Source organism: Saimiri boliviensis, chromosome 6 (assembly GCF_048565385.1).
Source record: "Saimiri boliviensis isolate mSaiBol1 chromosome 6, mSaiBol1.pri, whole genome shotgun sequence".
Taxonomy (NCBI): Eukaryota; Metazoa; Chordata; class Mammalia; order Primates; family Cebidae; genus Saimiri; species Saimiri boliviensis.
In genome coordinates this window covers 64,168,831-64,193,162 of record NC_133454.1, presented here as the reverse complement: position 1 = coordinate 64,193,162, position 24,332 = coordinate 64,168,831, and the positions used below count along the sequence as shown (strand labels likewise).

The following is a 24,332-nucleotide window of genomic DNA, read 5'->3' as shown; positions in this document are numbered from 1 at the left end:
CTGGGATATGGGGCATTATGCATGGAAGGTAGGAAAGCTGGAGGCAGAGGGCAGGGCCCAGGGAATCCAGGATTGGAGCTGGGAAGAGGATCATGAAAGGGAGAGGGTGGGAGGCGAAGGGAGAGCTGGATTTCACTGAGCGCCACATCAAGCAATCCCAGCTTTCCAGATGTGCAAATGTCAGATGCACGAGCAGTGCTTTGAGAAATGCAATTTCTCTCTTAAGATGAACACTTTAAGGGCCTTGAAGAGAGACTGGTTTTCTCTTTCAGATGCTGCCTGTTTGAAATGGATGTGGAACCAGCTCTCAGGGTCAGGGCTGTGAGCTGGAAGCCTTCGCCACGTTGGTAAGGAGCCCACGTACCACATGGCACCCTACGTAGGCGGCGGGCTGAGCCCATTCCCTGGGTGCAGGCAGGGGGGAAATGGGGCAGTGATGTGGGCCATGGACCTTGGCACTGGGAAGGGTCCTCAAACAATCTGCCCAGCTTCTGTCACACAGGGCATGTGCGATACTACTTAGGAGGGATTTGTCCAGGATGGCTCAGAAATACTCCTGAGTTTACAACTTGGAAATATTTATTAAAAGAACCTAGATTGACCTGTGACTTGTAGTCCTTAAAGGGCAGGGCTGAGTACAGCCCAACAGAGCTGCTCAGATCATGCCCCAATGTGGCTAATGACCCGTGACACCCAGGAGAGAGGAAAGGCTACACCATCTCAGGGTGAACTCATACCAGGCCCCCACACCGCCCGCATAAGCCCCCTGCTGCGCTCTCCCCAGAACCTGCCATGAGATCTGAACTGTCAGCCCTGGCTCCCAGCCAGGATTGGGCCGACTCCCTGCTCCCCCTTCCCCAGGGCTGCTGCTTCCCTGGGCTTTTTCCAGTTCTTTGGATACAGCTGCCCCTTACACCCCCAGGACCTTTGCATACAGCTGTTCCCCCAGAACCCTTTCCAGAGGAGCTCATTCCTGCTTCTGTTTCAAGACCCAGCTCCCAGGCCCCCCTCAGAGCCTCCCCAGAGGCATCCCTGCCGTTCCTGATCTCAGCCCCGTTTGTTTCCCTCATAGGCCTTATTGTGAACCGTGATTCTTTGATTTGTGTGCTTTTTCTGTCTCTGTCTCTCCCTCTCCTCACCAGGCAGCAAATTTCACCAGGGCAAGAGACCATATCATCTCTGCTATGGTCTAAATATTTATGTTCCCTTAAAATTCCTTTTCTGAAACCTAGCCCCTAAGGTGATGACACAAGGAAGCAGGGCCTTTGGGTGGTGATGAGGTCATGAGAGCGGATCCTCATGATGGATGAGTGCCCTTATGAAAGCGGCTTCAGGGAGCCTGTTGGCCCCTTTCACCAAGTAAGGACACCTGGAAGGTACCATCTGTGAGGAACAGGCCCTCACCAGATACCTGATCTGCTGGCGGCCTGATCTTGATCTTGGCATTCCCAGCCTTCAGAACTGTGAGCAGGAAGCCTCTGCTCTTTAGACATTACCCATGCTAAGGTATTTTTATAATGCAGCCCCAGTGGACTAAGACAGTCTTGATCACCACTGAGTTTGCAGTGCCTGTTTCTGCTCTGGGTACATAGTAGGTGCTCACTAAATATTTGCTGAATAATGAATATGTGGGAAAATTATAATGAAAAGACAGATATCCTTTGGCCCTTGTGTGGAGTTGGCGCTACATTTTCTGAGGTGTCATTTTAATCCTTTATCACAATGAGATGGTTGTTGGAACGCCCTGCAAAGCTCCACCAATTCCAAAGGGAATGATCAGGATGATCAGCTCCCAGACTAATATCCAGGCTCTGCTGCTGCCGTGGGTTCTGGGAGACATGAACAGGAGTGGTCCCGGCAGGATTTTTTTTTTTTTTTTTTTTTTGAGAGAGAGTCTCGCTTTGTCACCAGGCACCAGGCTGGAGTGCAGTGGCACAATCTTGGCTCACTGCAAACTCCACCTCCCAGGTTCAAGCAATTCTCCTGCCTCAGCCTCCCGAGTAGCTGGGACTACAGGTGCACACCACCACATCCAACTATTTTTTTGTATTTTTAGTAGAGATGGGGTTTCACCATGTTGTCCAGGATGGTCTCGATCTCTTGACTTCGTGATCCGCCTGCCTCGGCCTCCCAAGGTGCTAGAATTACAGGTGTGAAGGATTTTATCTTATATATAAAGACAGGGTGTGTTTGTGGAGTGCTTAATCTGAAGAGGAGGAGGGTAAGGCTCTCCCAGTGCAATTATTGAATGGGAAAGACACCAGGAGATTAAACAGCCACATTCTTATCCATCAGGGCACAGTCTGGGTTCAGCATATGCGCTTCCTCCTTTCCTAGCTGTTTCCATGAACCAGAGCAAGCAGGGTCGCCCCTGTAGAGAGAGAGAAGGTGAGTGCATTCTTGAGTGGTCATGTCCGCCCACTTCCCCAGGTAACTACACGGTGAGGTGAGGATACTGTCACTGCCTTGAAGCTTCATATCACACAGGGCTGGCTGCATGTTTCACGAGCATGTTTATTTAAGAGGTGATTTGGGGGCTAGGCATGGTGGCTCACACCTGTAATCCCAGTACGTTGAGAGGACAAGGTGGGTAGATTACTTGAGGTCAGGAGCTCAAGACCAGCCTGGCCAACATGGGGAAACCCTATCTCCATTAAAAATACAAAAGTTAGCCTGGTGTGGTGGCAGGTGCCTGTAATTCCAGCTACTTGGGAGGCTGAAGCAGGAGAATCACCTGAACTTGGGAAGCAGAGGTTCCAGTGAGCCGAGACTACACCATTGCACTCCAGCCTGGGCAACAGAACAAGACTCTGTCTCAAAAAAAAAAAAAAAAAAAAAAAAAGAGGCAATTTGGAATGTGGCATCCAGTGGGTGCACACAGGAGTTCTCAGTGTTCCAACACGTCACCTCCTTACTCACTGCTGCAGACCCGCCCAGCGCAGCCGAGGATGGCTCCGCTTACGCTTTTGCTTACTTGGTAGAAAAATGAAGCTCCAAGTATATGTTAATGTGCCCAAATTCTCAGTAATTTCTCCTCTGGGATTTAAGATTTTTGCTTCCACCAAGTGAGCCAAGGTTATTTGAATAGCAGCTTCTGAATCAATGTAAATCCTCACTTAGAGAAAAAGTCAGCAATGTTTCTGTCTTCAAAACTCCTTCCTAGACATTTATTTACCATAAGAAAGTCAGCACACTTTACGGCTGGGATCTAACAAGGTCTAAGGAGATACCTGCTGTGCATGCATCAGTGTTGGTCTTCTGACTGGAACAAGCGGAGCGCATCTTCTGGGCCCGGGTGAGTTTTCTACAGGTAGCATTCAGATTGTTGCTTTTATTAGATTATGTGTCTAGTTCTCCTTCCTCGAATTGCTATCTGAGCTTGACTGGCAAATGTGCAAATTCACAGATTCATCGTTTCCCCTGACCTCATGTCTCCATCCTGACACTGAACAGTAATTGTACTGCCATCCCCAGGCAAGGGCCATCCCCAGAGCTCCTACCTAGCTTTTGTGTGGGTCTTTCCCACCGTGAAGGCAATTCACCCTCAGCATCACCAGATACTCTTGTTCACGGCTGATTCTGAGGCTCAGCATGTGCTTTTGGCCCAAGTTCCACACACAGATTCACCGATGCCCGTTTACTGTGGGTGGGCCATGGGGCAAGGGAAACACCCCCACACACATCAGGGCTGTGCTGCCTTTCCCAGCTGAAAACACTGCTTCTCATTTTGAATCAGATCCCCGGTGATCCACTTTATCCTTTCAGGATAGTGTCTGTGAGGGATTTTCAGTAAATTTTAGCTCTTCAATATTACCACTGGGTGACCAGAGCAGAAGAGAAGCCAATATCACATCCTCTACTGTTAAAGACATTTCCAATGGAAACTTTGGGACTTCTCTTGAAAGATCCTGAGATTCTTTGCTAACATGAGGTATCACAGCCTCCTCTGCCCCTTCCCTACTGTTCAGCAAAAGCAATCATTTTGCAAATTTATGCCCTGAAAGCAAAATGCTAGTCCAGTAGCCCCCTAAAGTAGATATTTTTAAAGTTACTCATTACATAGTTAATGTGGGTTCTGAATATTTGACATTAAAGAATGTACAGAAGGTATTTGGGGCTGGAACGAATGACTTAATGTGAGAACCCACACTGCCCGCACCGCCTACATTTGTCACCAGCTCTACCTCCAAACACCTGGTGCAGCTGCCCCGGTCCGGCCATCTCTGCCCCACCTTTGCCCATTCTTCCACCTCGAAACCAGTCTAGATGTTGATACTACATTTTTAGATTAACAAAACCAAGAAAAACAAAGTTTCTAAAACTGGTAATGAGTTTAAACAGGAAACTGCTGGCCGTATGTTTAAAATGAGAAGGAGTTCTGCGAGGTCAAGTCCATTTTATTGAGTGAATTGTTAATGCTGCAGTTGTGTTCTTTTTCATAAGAAGATTGATGAAACCTACCCAGGGAGGAAAAGATTTGACAGCAGTTTAAGGAGACGTTGTTAGCAGAAACCAAGGCGAGCCGATAAGTGGCTTCTCCCCGAAAGCAATTCTTCGCTGTCTAATCTCTTTCTGCAGCTCATTAGCTCTCTGGGAACTAGAGAAAGGTTGTTTCCCAATTTTCCCGCCACAGGGGCACATTGTGCGTGGAAGCTGGGACTCTACAGTACAGCCCACGATGCCACCCTGACCAGGGCTCCTCTGATCTCTGTTGCCCAGGCCCAGCAAGGAGCCATGGGCACAAGAGTTTGGGCAGGATCATGACCCCTGCTGTTTGTTTGGGAGGCGCTGGGCACCAAGACCCTGCCTCACATTACTACCCGTGGCCTTAGGAAGCTCATAAACCTCGCTAAGCCTCAACTGTCCCATTGGTAAGGGGTTACTAAGAGCTTCTCAGCAGTGTTTTGAGAATCAAGTGTCTGACCCACGGCAGGCACCTAACACATGCTCAGTGGTGCTTGGCAGAGGTGTTTTCAGGGCACCGTCTCAAAAGACAATGGGCAACGTTTGTTTTTTGGCAACTTCAGTACAAGCAATTTAAGTTTCTCTGGGACTCACCTCATATGAGGCACAGGATTGAGGGGGGCTGGAAGGCAAGCCATGAGATAAGGGGTGTGAAAAGGTCACCCCACTGTTACAGATCATGAGCAATGATGATGCTCCCCAGACAGCAGGGGGTCCTCTCCTCCAGCAAGGTAATTGCTCAAGCCAGGACCTCAACCTCAAAGCAGCAGTAGGAGGTGATGGGCAGTGGGCTCCCTGACTACACGGGAGGCCAGCGGGAGTGGAGTCTGAAGGGGAGAGTCACGGGCAGTGCTCGTTCTGCCCTGGCCTGGGGACACGATCCTTCCAGCACTGGTGACAGCATCTGTTAGATGTCAGATTGGTGGAGCAGGAAAACCAGTGGGAACGAGTTCTCTCTAAGTTCCTGGAGGCTTCTCCCTTACAGCGGACATTCTCAGAGGGCTTAAATTAAGGCAAGAAACCAGCTCTCCAAACGTTCAGTGTCTGAAAGTGAAATATCACTTTGGGATTTTGGAGATACTGAAGACTGTGGAAATGACCAGTGAGTGCACGACCCCATCTTAAAGCGGGTCTCAGCTCTCTGGAGTCCATCAGATGTGATGGCGTGGGCTCAGAGCCATCACAGAACCAAGGGCTGTGGCTTTTGAGTGATTTGTATACAGGAGCAATGTTTTGAAAATGGCCGGGAGCAGTGGCTCGCGCCTGTAATCTCAGCTTCTTGGAAGGTTGAAGCATGAGAATCCCTTGAACCTCGGAGGTGACAGAGGTTGCAGTAAGCAGAGGTTGTACCACTGCGCTCCAGCCTGGGTGACAGAGTGAGACCATGTCTCTACATAAATTAATTGTTTTGAAAGTGACCCCTTGAAACTCTGTCCATCATCAGACTTTGCATTTAGTAAGTCTGTGTTTAATCAATAACTTGTAGAAAAGGAAGAACTTTTCAAACTTTCATTGGATCAACTGGTCACCCAGTAGGAGATTTCCTCGGGATGTGAAGGGGGTCTTCTTGCTTTTAAATTGGTAGAAGGCAGAGGAGGCACACTGGGGCCAGGCTGCACTGCTGCCAGTATGCCCAGGCTCAAGCCAGGCAGGGAGCTTTGCCATAGGACCCTCTGCATTCTTCCTCTCCTCTACCCAGAGCTTCTAGACGTGGCTGAGAGGTGTGACTTGGTCCTGGCTCATGGAGGGCCCTGATGGAGTGAGAGAACGAGACAATGGCTCCCTTGGTCACGTGGGGGATGTTTCAGAGTCATAAATGAAGGCAGGTATGGGGAGGAGCCAGGTTGATATCCAGGTGCCAGGCTGCCTTCGCCTTCACCTTCCCTCCCTTGCTTAGCTGACCCCGTCATGGGCTCTAACCTGGGGGGACTGACTGGTCCAAAGACAGACTTAGATCCCGCAAGGGGGTGTGGAATGCTTTTCCTGTTAATAACCCTGGGGTCTGGGGTACCCTGGGTGAGTGCTGGGCCCAGCCGGAGGTTCCAGCTGTAGCTCCTCTGAAAGGCACCCAGCCTTAGTGAAGGGCTCCCTGTCCGAGACTCCTGGGGACACACAGCTCCCCTGCTGGGGCACTGTCTGCTTCCTCTTTCCTTGAGTGGCGTGCCAGCCCATTCCCCATTCCCTCCAAGTCCTGCTTCCCCCTGAAGGATACCTGGGACCACGACCCCATGCCCTGCCACTGGTGGGAATACCTCACATGGCCATGGCACCCTGCCCACCTCTCAAAATCCAGCCCAGGAGCGAAGCCCACAGAGACCCTCCCTGGGAGTGAGCAGCCCACAGAGGCAGTCACTGTCCCAGGCTGCCCCCCTCCTCTTCCTTCCAGAAAACCCGCCTGAGATGAGCCTGGCCTGAGCTCTGAAGCCTTCCCTTTGCTGTCTCAACTTCCTACTTCTCTATGGCTCTGCTCCTCTTCCAGGGAGGAGCGACATGTCCAGGGCAGGGAAAGACTTCCATTCTCAAAGGCCATTTGAGAGCTTTAGAGACTGTGGGTGAGGCCTTCATACTTCTGTGGTCTGGGAACATGGGCACTCTCTCTCCAAGTCAGACCAGCCTGTTTCAGTACCTGACAATCTGCCTGCTTCCACCCTCGCTCTTCCTGGACCTCCAGATCAGAAAAGCCATTGAAGTTGCTGATTTTCAGACTCTTCTCTACGTTTTTCCTCCTAATACTCAGTCTATCCCCCAAGCCTCCTGCTGAGCCCCCTTGCCCTCTTGTTTCCAGCCTGGGGGTGGAGGGGCAGCCACTCCCGTTGCCTTCCCCAGGGCATCCTCCCTGCCCTCTCTACCCCGCCCTCCCGGTTGTAACCCTGCCTGCAGAGGGAGGCCCTGGGGCTTTTCAGCACGAGGCTGGGAGTTTGGTCCAGGCTGGGCTTGATGGTGAAGCTGCCACTGCAATCACCTGTTGCTTTTGATTTACATCCCATCATCTGCCTTGATGGCAAAAGGGCTGAGCCTTGAGGTCAGGGTGTCTCGGCCACAACTGGGGACAGATGCTGATTTTAAAATGCTCCCTGTTTCACAGCCACCTAGCTCATTGTGCCCCCTGACACTCAGCTCTCTCCCCAGGTCACACCACAGGTTCGCGGAGATTATAAAACAAAACAAAACAAAACAAAAAACAAACAACAACAAAAAAAACTACTGTGATGATTAGAAACTCTCTGAGATTCTTGGGCCAAAAAGCACTAGAAAAACTCCAGCTGCTGGGGTTCCCCTTTGGTGGGAGGTGCAGGGTACAGTGTGATTGGGAGTATGGCAGGAAGCTGCTGATGCCACTATGCATGTGCTCAGAGGGGCTGTCTAGTCCCAGGCCACCTTCTAAGAGTCACTCTAATGAGATAGAATCTTCAATAGGCTACATTGAACACACAGAACACAGCAGAGGAAAAACACACATACTTGGCAGATAGCAGAGAACACCAAGGGCTGTATGCTCTTTAGCTCGCAGTCATGGGTCGTCGGTATCTGATTTAAAAGGAATTGCCTACGTGACATAGATGGACCTTAACCCATGAGGGCTCTGTGAACTCATCCCAGACTGGAGGTTTGAGCTTCCATCAGGCAAGGCTCCTCTCTGGATCCACAGCAAGCCTCAGGGTGGAAGGAATGAGGGGACAAGGTGACAGCCTTCTCTCGGTGTCAGCTGCTGGAGTGCTATGTGAGACTCAAAAAAGGAAGTGACCCAGGGCAGAGAGAGAACAGACACCACCCTGCAACATTCACCATGAGGAAACTCATCCTGGCCTGGCTTTAGCCAGCAACCTCAGGAGGCGGCACTGCCATGGGGGGCCCAGACAGGATGCCACTGGCTCAGGGAGGCCCTGTGCTGGGAGCTGTGAGGGCTGACTACATGGTTCCTCCCCACAGCCTTGATGGCCTCTGAGCCCCCAAAAAGCACACTCAACTATTCCCCTCCTCTGCCCCCAGGCTCTGCAGTGTCTGTGCTCACTGAAGCCAGTGACATGAGGTCTTAGGGAGACTGCAGCTCTCACACTGAGCCCCTGGCCTCCCTGGACCCACCCAGCCTCTTGGGCTCATCTTCCTCATTCTGCTCAGCCTCTGCATCCACCTCTGCCTCAGCATAGCCCCCCAGCAGTGGGGGGCTGGGGAGGTACTGGAGGAGCCGGCCTTCCCGCTTCATTTCGGCCAGCTCCTTGGCACAGCAGCTGGGTGTGTTGGTCTCATAGGTGTCGTGGAAGGTGTTGTAGTCCACCTCATAGAAGCCCTTTTCCAAGGTGAGGACTGGTGTGAATCGGTGGCCCCAGAGCACCTCTGTATCCATGTAGGAGCTCCGGGCTTGGCAGGTCATCCCTGAGGATACAGAAGTTATATGCATTACAATGCAATCATCCATCTATCCATCCATCCATCCATCCATCTATCCATCCATCCATCCATCCATCCATCCACCCATCCATCTATCCATCCATCCATCCATCCATCCATCCACCCATCCATCCATCCACCCACCACCCATCTACCCATTTATCCATCCATTTATTCATCCATTTATACCTACCTACCTACACACATACAATCATCCACCCAATCATCCATCCAATCATCTATCCATCCATCTATCCATCCATCCATCCATCCAGATATGGGAAAAAAGGCAGGAAAGGGCAAAGATATATCCATCCATCCATCCATCCATCCATCCATCAAATCATCTATCCATCCAGATATGGAAAAAAGACAGGAAAGAGCAAAGATACATCCATCCATTTATCCATCCATCCGGTCATCCATCCATCCATCCATCCAATCATCTATCCATCCAGATATGGAAAAAGGCAGGAAAGGGCAAAGATATATCCATCCATTCATTCATCCAACCAGCTATCCATCCATCCATCCATCCAATCATCTATCATTCATCTATCCAATCATCCATTCATCCATCCATCCAATTTATCCATCCATTTATGCATACATACATACATACATACACACAATCATCTATCCAATCATCCATCCATCCATCCAATCATCTATCCATCCATCCATCCATCCAACCAGATATGGAAAAAATACATGAGTATGCTGTTTGGGAACTCAGATAAATCCATCCATTTATTCATCCATCCAGTTATCCATCCATCCATCCATCCATCCATCCGTATAACCATCTATCCATCCAGATATGGAAAAAAGACAGGAAAGGGCAAAGTTATATCCATCCAGTCATCCATCCATCCAGCTATCCATCCATCCATCCATCCATCCATCTAATCATCTATCCCTCCAGATATGGAAAAAAGGCAGGAAAGGGCAAAGATATATCCATCCATTCATCCATCCAGCCAGCTATCCATTCATCCATCCATCTATCCATCCAATCATCCATCTCTCCATCCAATTATTTATTCATCTATTCATCCAATCATCTTTACTATCCCCCATCTATCCATCCACCCATCTACCCAATTACCCGTCCATCCAATCATCATTCATCCATCCATCAATCATCCATACCTTCATGCATCCCTTCATTCATCCAATCATTCATCAAGCATTTCTCGAACATCTACTTTGTGCTAAGTGCAGTCAAGATGTAAAGCTGAATAGGACACAGTCCTTTCCCTGGGCATTTCAAGGCATGGTGGTGGCAGAAAATTAGAAATCAACATGCAAGATTCTGGAAGTCGTTTCCTAGAGACTGGAGTGAATAGATGTTGGAATGGTTGAAGGCAGGGACTTGGTTCCTGAAAACAGCATTCACTTCGAGAAGACTGAGATGGGAAAAAAGGCAGGAAAGGGCAAAGGTAAATTAAGCATGAATCAACATGGAGAATCTGACAGGCATTTGGAACATATGGAGATTGTTTTGGGTAGACACATATGGAGAGAGGGCTCCACGCTCACACACACACACACACATACATACAGTAAGAGGAGCAGACACACACACACAGCTTGGCTTCTTGATTTGAGGCTGCTCCAATGCCTTGTTTCCCTGTCTACTCAGCCCGTGCCATGCCTGTGCTATTTTTAGGTGTTGCTTTCTCTCCAGAGAGGGAGGGAAGCTTTGTTTATGGATGAGGAGGCCTCTGTGCTTAGGGTCACAGGAAAGCAGCTTTCTGATATTTAATCTTCTTGCCGAGGAAGGCATTAACTGTGCTGGTTGGGTGCTGAAGGCACCCACCTCTGCCTCCCACTTTGGGCTTTCTCTGGGGGCTTGTACAAACCAGACCCAGGCCCAAGGCTGCTTCTCAGCCCCAGCGCACCCACACAGATGGGCTCACACCCTGCTCTCTGCTCTTGGGGATGCCTGCCTGGACCTCTCCCTTCAGTCCTCACCCTTGCCCCCACAATCTCTGCAGAGAGGCCCAAAGCAGCCTAGACTATGCCAGATGTGTGCAGGCTCCCAGGGCCTTGGGAAAGGCATGGGCAGGACCTTGGCCCTTTAGGGAAAGCCCCTTTGGACTCCTCCTGCTACTCGTGGGGTGTGGCAGCGGCTGTCCTGTAGCTAGAGATCCTGCTGTGTCCCTGTCATTTCTCAGTGCATTTGGAAAGGATTCTCCAGGTGGCAGGTATGGTGCTCAGCACAGGGTGCTCCTTTTCACCTTGAATCCTCCCAGCTGCCCGAGGAGACTGATTTTCCTCACTTTGCTGACAAGGTAAGCAGCTTGCTCAGCCCCGCTCGGGAGGGATACGGCAGACCTGTGCTACTCAAGCCAAGGCATGGACTCCCAGCCCACACCTGGCTGCACGTGCCTGACAACCGAGCCATCCGCACCCAGGACAGATGTGTACGAGGTCTCCTGCCCTATTTCCCCAGCCCTCCCCTACAGTTTCTGGGTCAGAGCAAGCATAGCTCAGGTTGTGAGAGGGGAGGAGGCCAAAGCATGAGGACAATGGACTGTGGGCCCCTGAGTTTGAGTGAGGTATGGTTGGGGGTCCAGCGGGGCAGATAGCACCAGCTGCCTCCACTATGAGCCTGTGGGAGCTCTCCCTGTTGTGTGGCTGGGGAGTGAGGGCAGCCTTGGGGAGCGGTCAGGAATGGTATGATTTGTCTGCTTGTCTCTCATCCAATCCTTTTCGTGTGGCTTCAGGGTGGAGCTCTTCCCCTGAAATGCAGCCTGTGTCCTGATTCTGACCCTGGAGCCAAGGACAGGGTGACCTGCCAGGCCCTAGCTCTGCAAGGGAAAGCCTCCAGTGTCCTGACTGTCCCCGGCCCTAGGGGCTGCCCGCCTGCCACCATATGTTGCCTGCCAGGCTCCAGCCCCCAGCAGATGGCCGAGCAGCCCCCTCAGGCACCAGTCCCTGGAGCTTGTCATTACTTTCTCCTGCTTCCACCGACTTCAAAATGGGAAGGCTTCTGGAGGCCGGGTCTGAGTCCCCTGCCCGGCAGCCAGCTTCCTGGGGGCTGCAAGGTGTGCTTGGCTATCTTTCTGACAGGCCTTTAGTATTTTAGGGGACCAGAGTGGTGAGAGAATCTCCAGATTTATATGTGGAAGAGCTGAGTATGAACACTCGCTGTCTACACAGTGCTTTTGAAGTTCCGCTTCCACATCTGTAAGATGAGCCTGAAGCCAGCCCTACATGGTTGTTTGCAAGAATGAGAAAAATAGACAAGCACCTTCTGAGCATGAATGAGTTCTAGAACCCATCTTAGGGCCTGACCAGCTGCTCATTGTATGAGAGAGAGAGAGAGAGAGAGAGAGAAGGCAGGAGACAGAAATGAAATAAGCAGGATGTTGGGTGGGGTGGGGACTAGGGTCCTCAGCCAGAGCTCAGGTGCCCCCAGGCCTTGGCCTCCCTGGAGCCACCTCATAGAGTTCTACCATGGCCGAGTGGCTGAGGAATGGCGGGGGGGTTCCTTGACTACCAGCTACTGTTGAGTCAGGAGCTGAGCGGGGAAGTGCCATGCTGGCCACAAAGAGGGCATTTTCTTAGGCATACGTGGTTGTTGATGCCTTAGCATGGATGCACTGTTTTTTTTTTTTTTTAGTGGGGTAGGGGTGAGAAAGGAGCCTTGCCTGCCCTGGGTTCTACACGAACCTCCTGTAAGAACGTTGAGGGCTGGCTGCTCCAGAGGGGGCCCAGCCTGAAGAGCCCCTCCCCTGCAGCAAAGGTCTCTCCAAGTAAAGGATTGGTGAGAACCCTTATTAGTGTAGGGAACTCTGCATCCCCTCCTTTCCCAGTGATGAGACTCAGTGTATAAGGACAGAGAGAAGCCCACCGCAGAGAAACCAGATCGCTTTTGTTTTGCTCTATGATTACCAGGAGATCAGATTACCCATCTGACCAGCAAGCTCTTCTGGGTAGAACACCTGTTCCGAGAAGGGGCAGTTTGGCATGTTGGAACCAAGCGCTGGCTCTGGGGTCCCCTGCCTCGATGTCCACCCTGATTCTCTCTTGAAAGCGCTTGCTCTTGGGTAAGTAATTTAGCCTGTCTGTGTCCCTGTTTCTTTATCTGTACCTTAACAGAAACTATCCTAGGGCATGGGAGGACATTCAGCCAGATAATAGATGTTTATGGTTTAGGACAGTGCCTGAAGTTGGGAAGGTCCTGCCGGCATTAGCTATCTTGAGTAGCTAACACTTTAGGGATTGAACCTGCTGCCTGGGCCATCCCAGGACACTCAGGCACTGGCCTGCATCTTCTGGAGTTACAGTAGCTAAGTCAGAAGTGTGGGTAGGACCATCTGTGGCTGAGGAGAACAAAGCATCTTACCTGTGGCTTCCACCATCCCTTCTAGAATGACCACGACTTCGAACTCCTCCTGATGTAGCTGAGCCTGAGACATCTCCCAGAAAGGGCTCTTCTCGTTGATCTCGTGGGAGATGATGAGGGGAGACACCAGGAAGAGGCGGTCGTCGCCCGTGTCGAAGCCCACGTTGATGTCGGTTTGGTTCAGGGGGATGAACTCCCCCTCTTTGGTCTGCCGGGACTTGATGAGCTTGGCGCGGATGGAGGCCTCCACGATGTGGGAGTTGCGGAGGTCGCCCACCCGGAACATGAGGCACAGCTTCTCATCCCGCATGGAGATGACCGCGTTGTTGGAAAACATGAGGGTCTCTGCTCTCTTCTTGGGCTGGCTGATCTTGACGAACATGCACCCCACCATGAAGGCATTGACGATGGAGCCCAGGATGGCCTGGACCAACAGGAGTATGATCCCCTCTGGACACTTCTCTGTGATGACTCGGAAGCCGTACCCAATGGTCGTTTCGGTCTCAATGGAGAACAGGAAAGCGGACACGAAGCCACTGAGGTTTTCAACGCAAGGAATCCACTCTCGGTCGCCAACGTGGTCCAGGTCACCCCGGATATAAGCGATGAGCCACCAAATGAAGCCGAAGAACAGCCAGGTGACAGTGTAAACCATGGTGAAGACGAGCAGGTTGAAGCGCCACTTGAGGTCCACCAGGGTGGTGAAAAGGTCGCTCAGGTACCGGTAGGTCTCCTGGACGTTGCCGTGGTGCACGTTGCACTTGCCGCTCTTCTCCATGTAGCGCTGGCGCGGCTTCTTGCCCTCGGCCAGCAGGCGCGTGCGGTCTGTGGTAATGGGGACGTAATCGCGGGCCTGTTTGGGAATCTTCTTGGGGTCCCAGGGAGTAACTCCAATCTCCATGCCCTGGTTCATGGCATTCCTAGAATCCCCAGCCATAGCTGGGATGCTTTGAGTTAAAAAAGACACCATCAGTGAGCTGGGCTGTTCTGATTCAGGAGAATCCAAGAGAGAAGGCAGCCCCCACCCCAGGGCTCTCCCTGGCTTGTCCTCTGCTATCCAGGGGTCAGAGGGTGAAATCCTCAAAGGCAGGGGCTGCACTCTCTTATAGGGTTCTTTTGTATCCCTGGTGCCTAGTACAGATTCTAGAACATAGTAGATGCTCAATTGCTGTTTGTTGAATGAATAAATGAACAATACCTAGGTGCAAACTACACATTAATTATTTAAAGGATTTGATAACTCTGGGAGCAATTTTAAAAAGAATAATCACAACAGTTTATTAAATGCCTACTATGTCCCATGCATTACACGTCATCTTATTATTGCCACAGCAACTCACTGGCATTAGCCATTGGAATCCCCGTTATATAAACACTATATTGTTTGCTTATGGATCAGGCTTAATTCTAACTGTCTCTCTCCCGCCCATAGAAAGTAAGCTCAACAGGGACATGGTCTGTGTTCGTTTTGTTCTCTGATATTCCAAGCACTTAGAACATAGCCTGGCACATATATGTATTTTAAAAGTATTTATTAAATACTTGGATGGATAAGTAAGAAATCAGGGTTTCAAGGAGGTTAAGTGACACCCAGGCCACCAAATATCAGGCAGAGCTGATATCTGGATTCCTGCTCGTCTGGCCCAAGCCTGTGCTGTTTCTTGCATTTCTTGCTGACTCCATTTACTTTGAGGTCTTTTAGCAGCAGACAGAAAGGAAAAGGCGCATATGTCTGATTTGTCAATTGGTCTCTCCTGTCGTCTGAGCATGAAGTCTGAGGCCCTCTGAGCACTTGTTAAAACGACAAATTGCTGCGGAGGCCTACCATTAGAAAATTTGATTTTGTTGTTCTCTGTCCTTTAAGAACTTGAAATGGACAGGATGTGAATGCCCCCAAGGCTCTTCAAAGGGCATAACATGTTTTGAGGGTACCTGCCACACTTCCAGGAGGCACCCAGACACTGCAATACAGGTGTCTGATGTTTCGCTCAAAACCCGTTTAACACGCTTTGAGACTCTCATGCAGTTAGGAGAGACTTCTTCAATTAACAATAACAGACCACATTTCTGGGCACTCATAAGCCAGGCACTGCACTTGGAAATTTTTATTCTTTAGCTAATTTAATCTTCACAATATGATTTGATAAATACTGTTATTATCCCTTCATTTTTTCTGAAGAGAAGAATGAAGCTCATGTAGCATGTGGCCAGCTGAGGTTTTGGATCTAGGTTTATCTGACTGCAGTCTGAGGGCCCACCCACAACACTCACCACACAACAGCCATCAGACACTGATGCTCATGCTTAGGCTGATGACCTGCTCCCTCCAGAAAGTTCTATGAGCTTCTGGCCTAGGGGAACGTCACCTTAGGGATACTATCCATCAGCCCTTCTTCCTCTTTATAAGCAAGCTTTCCTTGAATTCACAGGTACCCTCCTTCCCAGGTGTGGGCTCCCCCAGGAATCCCCACTGACTTATCTGTCCTGATCAAGAGACACCAGATGCCAAGGCTGCTCTGTCACCTGGCCAGTTTCATGTCTTTCCCTGCAGGCCTGAGCCCTGGAAACATTCCCAAGCACTGAAACCCCGCTTAGGTTGTTACCTGAAATACTGAAAGATCAAATATGTTGCGAAACAGATAGGAATTAGCCTGACCTTAGGCCGAATCACTCCATAACCCAGAGCCCTTGTTGTAGACATTGCTAAGCAGAGCCTCTCTTTGGCTCTGCCGGAGTCATGAGGACCTCATGACATGCAGGGGTCATCAGGACCGCTGCAGCACTCTCCATGTAAGTTTCCCTAAGACGTGCTTTGGCGTTTAGTGCCTTCTCAACAGACCCCATTTGCAGATGGTTTGAGGAGTCCCCTGCAGGTGTTTCCCTGCCACCATTCCAGGGGTGACTCTAGCGGCAGGTTCTGCCAGGCAGAACACCATACCAGGAAGCTATGTCCCCATAGAACAATCTGGTAAAAGGTTGTCGACCACTGAGTCAGCTGCCTCAACAGCAAACCAAGGTAGATTCCACATGTCCTGGGAAGTCTGGGGACCCTGGCGGGCCTTTTCCTGTGCTGCCTGGGTGGTTGTAGCAATTTCAAGGTAACCTTTAAAACATCATATGGAAGGGTCATCTGAAGGGCTATTTGTCCCAGATGTCCATTGGCCATTTCCCATTCTGCATAGGGCCACCTGCTTCCTGCTCCTTCATGTGGCATTTAACAAAGATAAATGAGACAAAGAGGAAAAGGCTTGGGGCTTCTCTGCAAAATCCCAAGCAGGAATTTGCTCTGCCTTAAGTGGGAGACTTAATCCTGAAAGCCCGATCACAGATGCTCAGAGATGGTGGGAAATGCTGCTGTCCCAAGGCCCTGTGTATTCTGGACATCCCAGCTGCTAGAACTGAGATAGGGTTCCAATGGGGGCGCTGCTGCAGACTCCCTGGGCCACTGAGGTTGGGCAGGGCAGGCACAATGCCCACAGGAATGAGTCATCAGCCGGGGCACATGGGAACTCATATCCTCCTGTGCTCAGCTCTTTGGGGAAAACAGCTTGCTGCTGATTTTCTGCACTGTTTCCTTCTTTATTTTTAAACATACTTGCATACATTCTTGTAGGCGAAGGCTTTGTGCTCTGCTAGAAATGGGAAAATGTTTTCTAGGACATTTCAGCCCAGATATGAACACTTTTTCGTCCAGGAGGTAGGAAAGGTAGTTTACTTTTGATGTGACATTGGGATGCATTTCTGTGCGTAGGCATCATCGGCAGACGTCATTCCTGACTCAACCCAGAGTAACATTTGGATTTGAACTCAGTGTCCAACAAACCTGCTTTGTGGTCCAAAGAAAAAACAATCTTAACGTCCTTTGCCTCAGTTTACTCTGCTATAAATCCCAGATAATATTCTCTGTGTCTCCAGCCCTGGGAGCCAATTGTAGGGACTCATGGAAAAAACACATAATACAAACGTAAGTATAGATGAACGTGGTTCATAATCTCTCCTCAGATTGAAATTTAATGCATTGTCCTGTTAACCCCACTTTAAAGATGAAGAAAGAGAGGTAGAGAATATCTAAGACAAGTAGCTAAAGGGCCAGTGGGCAATTTGCAGGGCAAACATTGGACTGAGTGGCATGGAGCCCCTGCTGTTCAGATTTCTTTTAAAGGTAAGTAAAATGACCATCCTGGAAGCCCTGGCCTTCAGTGCTGTGTGCCTATCAAGTCAAAAGGATTTTCAGGGACAATGGAGATGACGTTCTTTAATCAGATTTTCAAGATCCGTTCTATTAATTATGTACTCATTCAGCACACATTAATTGAGGAACTACTATAGCCAAGCCCCTGTGCTAGGAGCTGGACATAAAGCAGTGAAGAAGATAAACACAGAGCCAGTCCTCCCATAGTTGATATTTGAGGGTTTTTGCAGAACTGTCTGTAGAGGAAAGACAGGGAGGAATGCTGTGGCCGGCCAAGGCAAGCTGTCTCCTAGCTGCTCTCTGCAGGACCAGGGAAAGACACTGACTTGAGCAAATCCTACTAATCCTCATCAAGCCTGCTACTGCTCGTCTTCCATCCTCTCCTGTGTCTGTGAATGGGAAGCTGTGCTGAGACATGATGAAAGCTTTTCTAAAAGACCGAGCTTCAAGTCCAGCAAAGGGGTTTAATCCCTTTGATAGGAAAACACAAGTGGAGGAAGACTCAAAAGAGGCAAAAATCGAAGGAAGCTGTGTTTCAGATGACGCATTGGTGACTCTGACTTCCATTTAGATAGACCTCTGGGTTAAGAATTCCAAACATCACCCACCCACAGGGAGGAAAACTCCGTGTCATGACATGGTCTAGAATGTCAGGGGTCGGGGCCACAGCAACTTGGTAGGAGCCTCACTTGGGGGTCAGCAGGGCTTCCTGGGGAGACCACTGGGCTGGAAGTCTTTTCTCAGACTCAGTCTCCCTATTTGTGGTCACAAGCATCTATACCAACTTCCTACTTTCTCTCTCATACATCCTGGATTAAAATGTACATTCCCTGAGCTTTAGAAACAAGATAAAACTGGAGGAAGAGGAATGGAGGTGGATGTGCTCACATCTCAGACGGAGATAGCTGTACTCTTCTGTGGGAATATACATGACTGTACTCATAGGAAAATGCTCTAAACAGGTTGGTAAATAGGCTGCCCCTATCCCCTCAAGGCCCATTGGGGTTAGCAGGGAGCATTCAAGGTGTAGCACTTGAATGTAAACCAGAATACATGATGGGCACAGGAAGGCATTTGTAAGTAGGTGGAATTCCAAGACAGTCTCGTGATTCCTGCCTCTGGTACATATTCCCTGAGGAACCCCAGGAAATCCTCACTATCGTGATTGGGGCATGTCATACTGCAGAGTGGACTTTAAGAAAGGAAGTTCATCTGGGGTGAGCTTGACCCAATCACATGCTGTTAGAAAGGACTGGGCTTTTCCTGAAGTAGGCGATTCAAATTATTAGAGGAATTAGAGGGAGGTTCTCCTTCGCTGGCTTTAAAGATGGAGGGGGCCACACGGCGAGGAATGCGGGTGACGTTCCTTGAGAGCTAAAAGCAGCCTCCAGCTGACAGCCAGCAGAAAAGTGAGGACCTCAGTCCCATGACCACAGAAACCTGAATTCTGCCAGAACCACGGGAGCTTGAAGGGGGCCGAGTTTCACATGAAAATACTGGCCTCACCTTGGCTTTGGCCTTGTGAGAACAGAGCAGAGAACACAGTCACATCATGCCTGGACTTCAGGCCTGAGAACTCTGAGCCGATAAATGGGTGCTGTTTCCAGCCATTACGTCTGTGGTCATCTGTTTTGGCAGAAATAGAAAATCCAGTACAGAAAGGGACGCCGGATTATGAACAGTTCGGAAAGCTGACGCTGGCATCAGATGACCTAGGTTCCTATTATGCCTGGAGCTGAGGCACATTTGGAAAAGCTACTTCTCTAAGCATCCCTCGCTTTATTTACAAAATGGGGGTAACAGTACTCACCAAAAGAGCTGCTGTGAAGATGAAATGAAAGATGTGGTTACAGTGCCTGGCTTACAGGAGCCTTCCTGAGAGGTAGCTCCTAGGATTTTCCACCTGGGGGGCAGGGCTGGGAAAGGGGCTGGGTCGGGGGTGGGTCGGGGGTGGGGGATGAAGGGCAGGAGTGCTTCAAACAACTGGAGAAGGAAGGAGAACTGACAGGTCCCGAGTGCTGCCTACTGTGTGTCAGCATCGCGCTTCCACTCCCAAGAGAGGCATCATCTTCAGTTTACAACAGGGGAAAACGGGAGACAGCTTAAAAACCTCACCCGGCATCGCACAGCAAGTGCTGCAGGCTCTCCAGATTCCACGGCAGCTGCTCTAGATGAGGGCATGCCCAGAGGCCCTGCTCAGCTGCTGCAGCGTCTGTGGGATTGGGAACCCGGCCCCCTTTCCTCCCCGCCCCCGCCCCCAGAAGCCGTGCCTGAAGAATTTTCTGAGCACTTTCCCTTTCCTCCCTCCCGCGCCTGAGGCCCAGGTCCCAGGCCTTCCCCTCGCACCTTCATCCCTGGTCCTGCAGAGGCCTGCTTCTCGCTTCGCCAGTGCACCCCTCCCGCCACCCCGAGATCTCCTGGCCAGAGCCTGGGAGAGACGGAGAGGAGGCTGCGACTGGGGAAGGCAGCCTGGGAGAGAGGGGGAGGGAGGCTGGGACAGGGGAGCCTGAGAACTGCAACCTCTGGCCTGGCCTGGGAGTGTGACACTGGGGACACCCCTCACCCTGCAGGGGACAAAGCCTCCAGTGGGGCTGGATAAGCTGCCTGCCGCTTCGGGTTGGCCCCCTAGTCAGCTGCAGCTCTGCGGCTGCCTGCGGGGAAGGCGGGGCTGGGGGATGCAGGGTGGGAAGATGAGAGCCAGGAGGGGCCTGCAGAGCGGAGACAGAGGCCCTGTCCCCAGGGAACCAGGGTGGTGAGGGGGTTGGCAGGGCCGGGGACTCCCAGCAAGTGGGTCTTTCTTCCTGGAGGAGGGGCGAGCCAGAGGCCCAAAGACTGTGCCCAAACCACACTGGTGAGCAGATTCCTCCCAGGGGCCAGTGCTGGGTTCCCTGCTTTTCAAAATTACCAACCTTAAAACAAAGCCAAACTCTCTTCTAGTGTGCTTGGAGGTTTAATGGCACAGAGCCCAGTGGTAATAAATCTTTAAAAGCCCATCAGGTATTTCATTTAAAAACCTCACCATTTTGCAACTATTTGTTCTATCAACTTAGGTCTGCATCTATTTTTGAATTCTTGAATGTTTTATGGGTCTACTTTTTGAGCCTGTTTGTTTCATAGCACATGAGGGAGTAGGTGTGAAATCCCACTGGAAATTGACACAGGGCTTCATTCACTCAGTCAATTAGTCAATCAGTGAACCCCCACTGAACACCCACTGGGCGTTTGAATTATGTTGGGCTCTGGGGGTAGAATGAAGTGCGCTTTCCATTCCTGGGGATCTGCCTAAAATGCAGGTTCGGATTCTCTGGGTCTGCGGTTTCTGGAGTCCGCGGTTTTGCTAAGGAGCCGCAGTGATTAGGATGCAGCTGGTCCTCAGTGCACAGTTGAGTAGCACGGACTCACTGCCATCAGCTGGGAGCTGGACAGCGTGCTGATGCCTCGTCCAGAGCCTGGCCCCAGCTGACTCTAAAAGGCAATGAGATTGAGGACCCTTGATGCATTCTCTGTCCACAAGGAGCCTCTAGTACTATGGGGAGTATGCAGGCAAGACAGTCAGCATGATAGAGACTGAGAGAGAGGCCAAGGTGCAGTTCTGAATTTGGCTTGTCTGGGGCAGGTGAGGAAGGGTCAGGAAGGCCCTGATGAGGAAGGTGCCAGTGAGCAGGGTGTGGTAGCAGAGCTTTGTGGGCATGAGAACAGGGGAGCAGACAGTCCTAATAGCTCACACATGGAATGCCTGTTATATGTCATATTTGTGCTGAGTATTTTTTATGCATTGTGTCATTTGATCCTCACACAAATCTATGAAGTCCATTTTAGTCACCTCACTTTACAGGCCACAAAAGCAGAGTGATTTGAGTAGCTTGCTTCAGGCCACACAGTTACTAAGCAGGATCAGGTTTTGTCTGATGCTGAAGGCTCTAAGTGCAGCCATCACCGCCGCCACCTGGGCGGTGGCTCCTCAGGAGCCCTCCAGGTGTGACCATGTTGTTCTGAGCCCCTGGGGGTATCAGGACCTGAGAAAACTGGCTCTGAATGAAGCCAGATCTACACAAGCCTGATCTGCAACCTGAAAGGAATTCATGATTCCCTGCTGTGCCTCTCTCTGGGCACAGGCTCCTCAGCGGCTGGGGTGACTCCCCACCAACCAGGGCTGTGTTCTCTTTCTCCGTCCTGCTCCCCTCCAGGGTGCTGCCTATTCATCTAACAGCTGCTCCTCAACTTTTTCTAGGCACAATACTTGCCCCCAAAGGTCCTTGACTGCTCCAAGGACATAAGGTGTCCCTGCGTCCTAAGTAACACCTGTTGTTCTGGCGTCGTCACTAAGAGTGCCCCATCACTCTCTGAAAGTCTACTTGTATGGTGGCCCCCAGTAAGAACAAGACCGCTAACCAGCAGCCACTGATTTCACTCTTAATACCCCTTTACTGGATTCTCCTTCATCTAAGGCAGGCCTGCCTCTGCCAGGAGTGAGGGTAATACCTCCTCACTCTGGAACGTCTCAGATGGGCAGGATGTGCATGCCACAGTAACCAGAACCTGTGGGTCTGTGCGGAGCTCTGCCGTCTACACCCAGGGCTGTGGCTGTCGGGGGTCAGGGAGTGCGGCTGCTGGATCGCATTCTTCCAACAGAGACGCACCCTACACCCCTCTTGCTCATGTGCAGTTAGTAGGCTTTCTCTTATTTTTATTTAAATGAGATGTCTTACACCCTCATTTTCATATAGAGGAACATTTAAAATATTACATCCTCTTTATTCTAGGAAGAGCAAATATACAAACCCATAATAAATGCCACCAAAACTTGCCCTGGGTTTGGGGGACTCAGCAGAGGGTGTCGGGGACGGTGGTGAGCTGCACACACATGCGGTTCTGAAGGGGCAGCCGCCACTCAGCTTGAGTTCACTGTTGCCACGCCACGATGTGGGACAGGTGCTGCAAGATCCTCCCTGTTCTTTTCCCAGAAAAGCCAGAAATGAAACTTTTGAATATTAAATTTCTTTTTTTTTCTGTGTTGACCACTAATTCAACAATATTTGAAAAAGTGAGCAAGCCATAGAAAATGTATGTGTGGGTCAGATTCAGTCTGCCAGCTGCCAGTTTGTATTTCTGGGCTAGGGAGTTGGAGAGAGGCCTTTTCCTCCCGTGGACAGGTTGGGCTGCATTGTGAGTTGGGCTGAGAGCCGTGGGAGTGCCGCTCCATTCTCCTCACAGCCTTCCTGTTTGCACTAACAGGTCTGCCACAAACCCTGCCTGTCGGTCCTCAGGACCTCAGGACGAAGCAGGCAGGAGGCATGGCAGGAGGAGGAGAAGTCAATCTGTAAGGCCTTTGAGAGCAGAGAGGGCGGCTTGGGCTGCCCCCTCAGTACCCACCAGCCTGGTTCCTGTGACCCTCACTAGCCCTGTCTCCTTGCGCACAGCCTTGTGCTCCCCAGTCCCCTCCACCATGCAGATGGCTGCTATGACATCCCCATTCCTAAAGTGGGGCTCCTCACTGCCTTCTCCTCCATAACTGGCACGCCGTGCCAACCTGCTGCAGAGAACAGCATCTTGGGCAATGGCAGTAATCCTCCAGTTCGCCAGCAGTAGAAATGGTTCTCAATGGGGAGAGATTTCTGACTTCAAGTACTGTGAGTCCTTCCAGAGGAGGGCTGGAGGGACAGGAGGGTGGGTCAGGTGGCCTTCTGAGCTGGTTCCTGGTGCCGATATAATGGATGCTGATTATCAGTGGTGAGGGCATCATGGAAAGGACTGGAGAGCTGTGTCAGAAGAGTGGAATGAGACCACAGATGCTGATTTTATACCCAGGATTCTCCTGGCTGTCACAGGCTCCCAAGGGCTCCAGCATGCACAGCTCTCACCTCTGCTTTAAGCAGAATACCCCAGAAAGGGACCCCCTACTCTCCAGAGTGGCTAGTCTCTGATGGCTGTGCCTGGGGACTGAATGTCAGGAGCAGGACGAGGGGCTTTCAGTGAAATGCAGAGCCGGGGACAGCATGGATCTCGGAACAGTCTGTGTCAGTTGGGACACTTCATCCCCGTGGAGCTGTCCCTGCACACAGTGTTCTCTGATTGCCAAGCTGCTGAGGGCTCTGCAGAAGGGAGCTACTGGGAAGGCGGATGAGGCATCTCAGGTGGCTGAGGGGCTCCGCTGCATCAGCCTTGCTCAGACCGACCATCCCTGGGGGAGCTGTCACTGGCGCCCAGGTCTCCCCCTCTCAGTGCATCCTGTGTCTCCATTCTGAGCTGCCTCTGTCCCTCAAAGGGGAGCTCACCGCATGGGTGAGATTATTGTTGAGAACAAAGTCAAGGTGGAGACAAGGATGCAGCACTGACGTTGCTCCCAGAGTCACTCAGCTGTCCCTTGTTTGCTTGGAGACACCCTCACCAGGACTAGCTCTTTAGGGAGCATCTTTCCTGTCTGCCGCATTCTCCATGACCTTCGCACTCTTTTGCTTTTGTTTTCAACACATCAATTCATTGCCTGCAGCAGCTTGTACCGCCTTTTGGTTTTTCTTTGCAGAATAGCTCTGGAAGTGAAGTGTGTGTGTGTGTGTGTGTGTGTGTGTGTGTGTGTGGCCGTGCACGCACACACACGTATGCTACTCTGAACTAGGTGCCTTACGTGTGTTAACCCACTTTGTCAGCTCAGCAACACTGTGGAATAAGTTTAACGTGTCCATTATTCAGATCAGGAGACTGAGATTCAGAGCAGGGAGGGAACTTACTCCAGAACACGTGGCTCACAAGCGGCAGAACCTGGGTTTAAACTGACAGCGGCCTGACTTCAGAGCCCACCCTTTCCCTCCCTTCTACTGCGCACCCACTGGAGTCCAGCAACCTTGGTTCTGAATCATAACCTGACTCCCCTGGCCATATCCTCTGCTCCACATCAGATGTTCCTTTACAGGTTCCTACCTTGCGTCTCCT

General features: G+C 50.8%; 1 protein-coding gene, 1 long non-coding RNA gene and 1 pseudogene across 2 annotated transcripts in view; 2 read left to right on the top strand and 1 right to left on the bottom strand.

Moving 5' to 3' along the window:
- The first annotated feature begins 281 nt into the window (after positions 1-281).
- Positions 282-12,928, top strand: LOC141584843 (uncharacterized). The gene is made up of 3 exons (XR_012518057.1): positions 282-347; positions 3,164-3,295; positions 12,760-12,928. It is a non-coding gene; the product is annotated as an uncharacterized LOC141584843 (long non-coding RNA).
- Positions 5,917-24,332, bottom strand: part of KCNJ5 (potassium inwardly rectifying channel subfamily J member 5) — a 28,149-nt gene continuing 9,733 nt past the window's right edge. The window contains exons 2-3 of the mRNA XM_003923513.4: positions 13,211-14,157; positions 5,917-8,838 (exon numbers count right to left, since the gene is read on the bottom strand). Coding sequence (XP_003923562.1) covers positions 8,516-8,838; positions 13,211-14,147 — 1,260 coding nt within the window. The 5' untranslated portion in view covers positions 14,148-14,157 and the 3' untranslated portion in view covers positions 5,917-8,515. The remainder of the gene's footprint in view (positions 8,839-13,210; positions 14,158-24,332) is intronic.
- On the top strand, positions 17,818-22,977 carry LOC141584945 (uncharacterized protein KCNJ5-AS1-like; annotated as a pseudogene).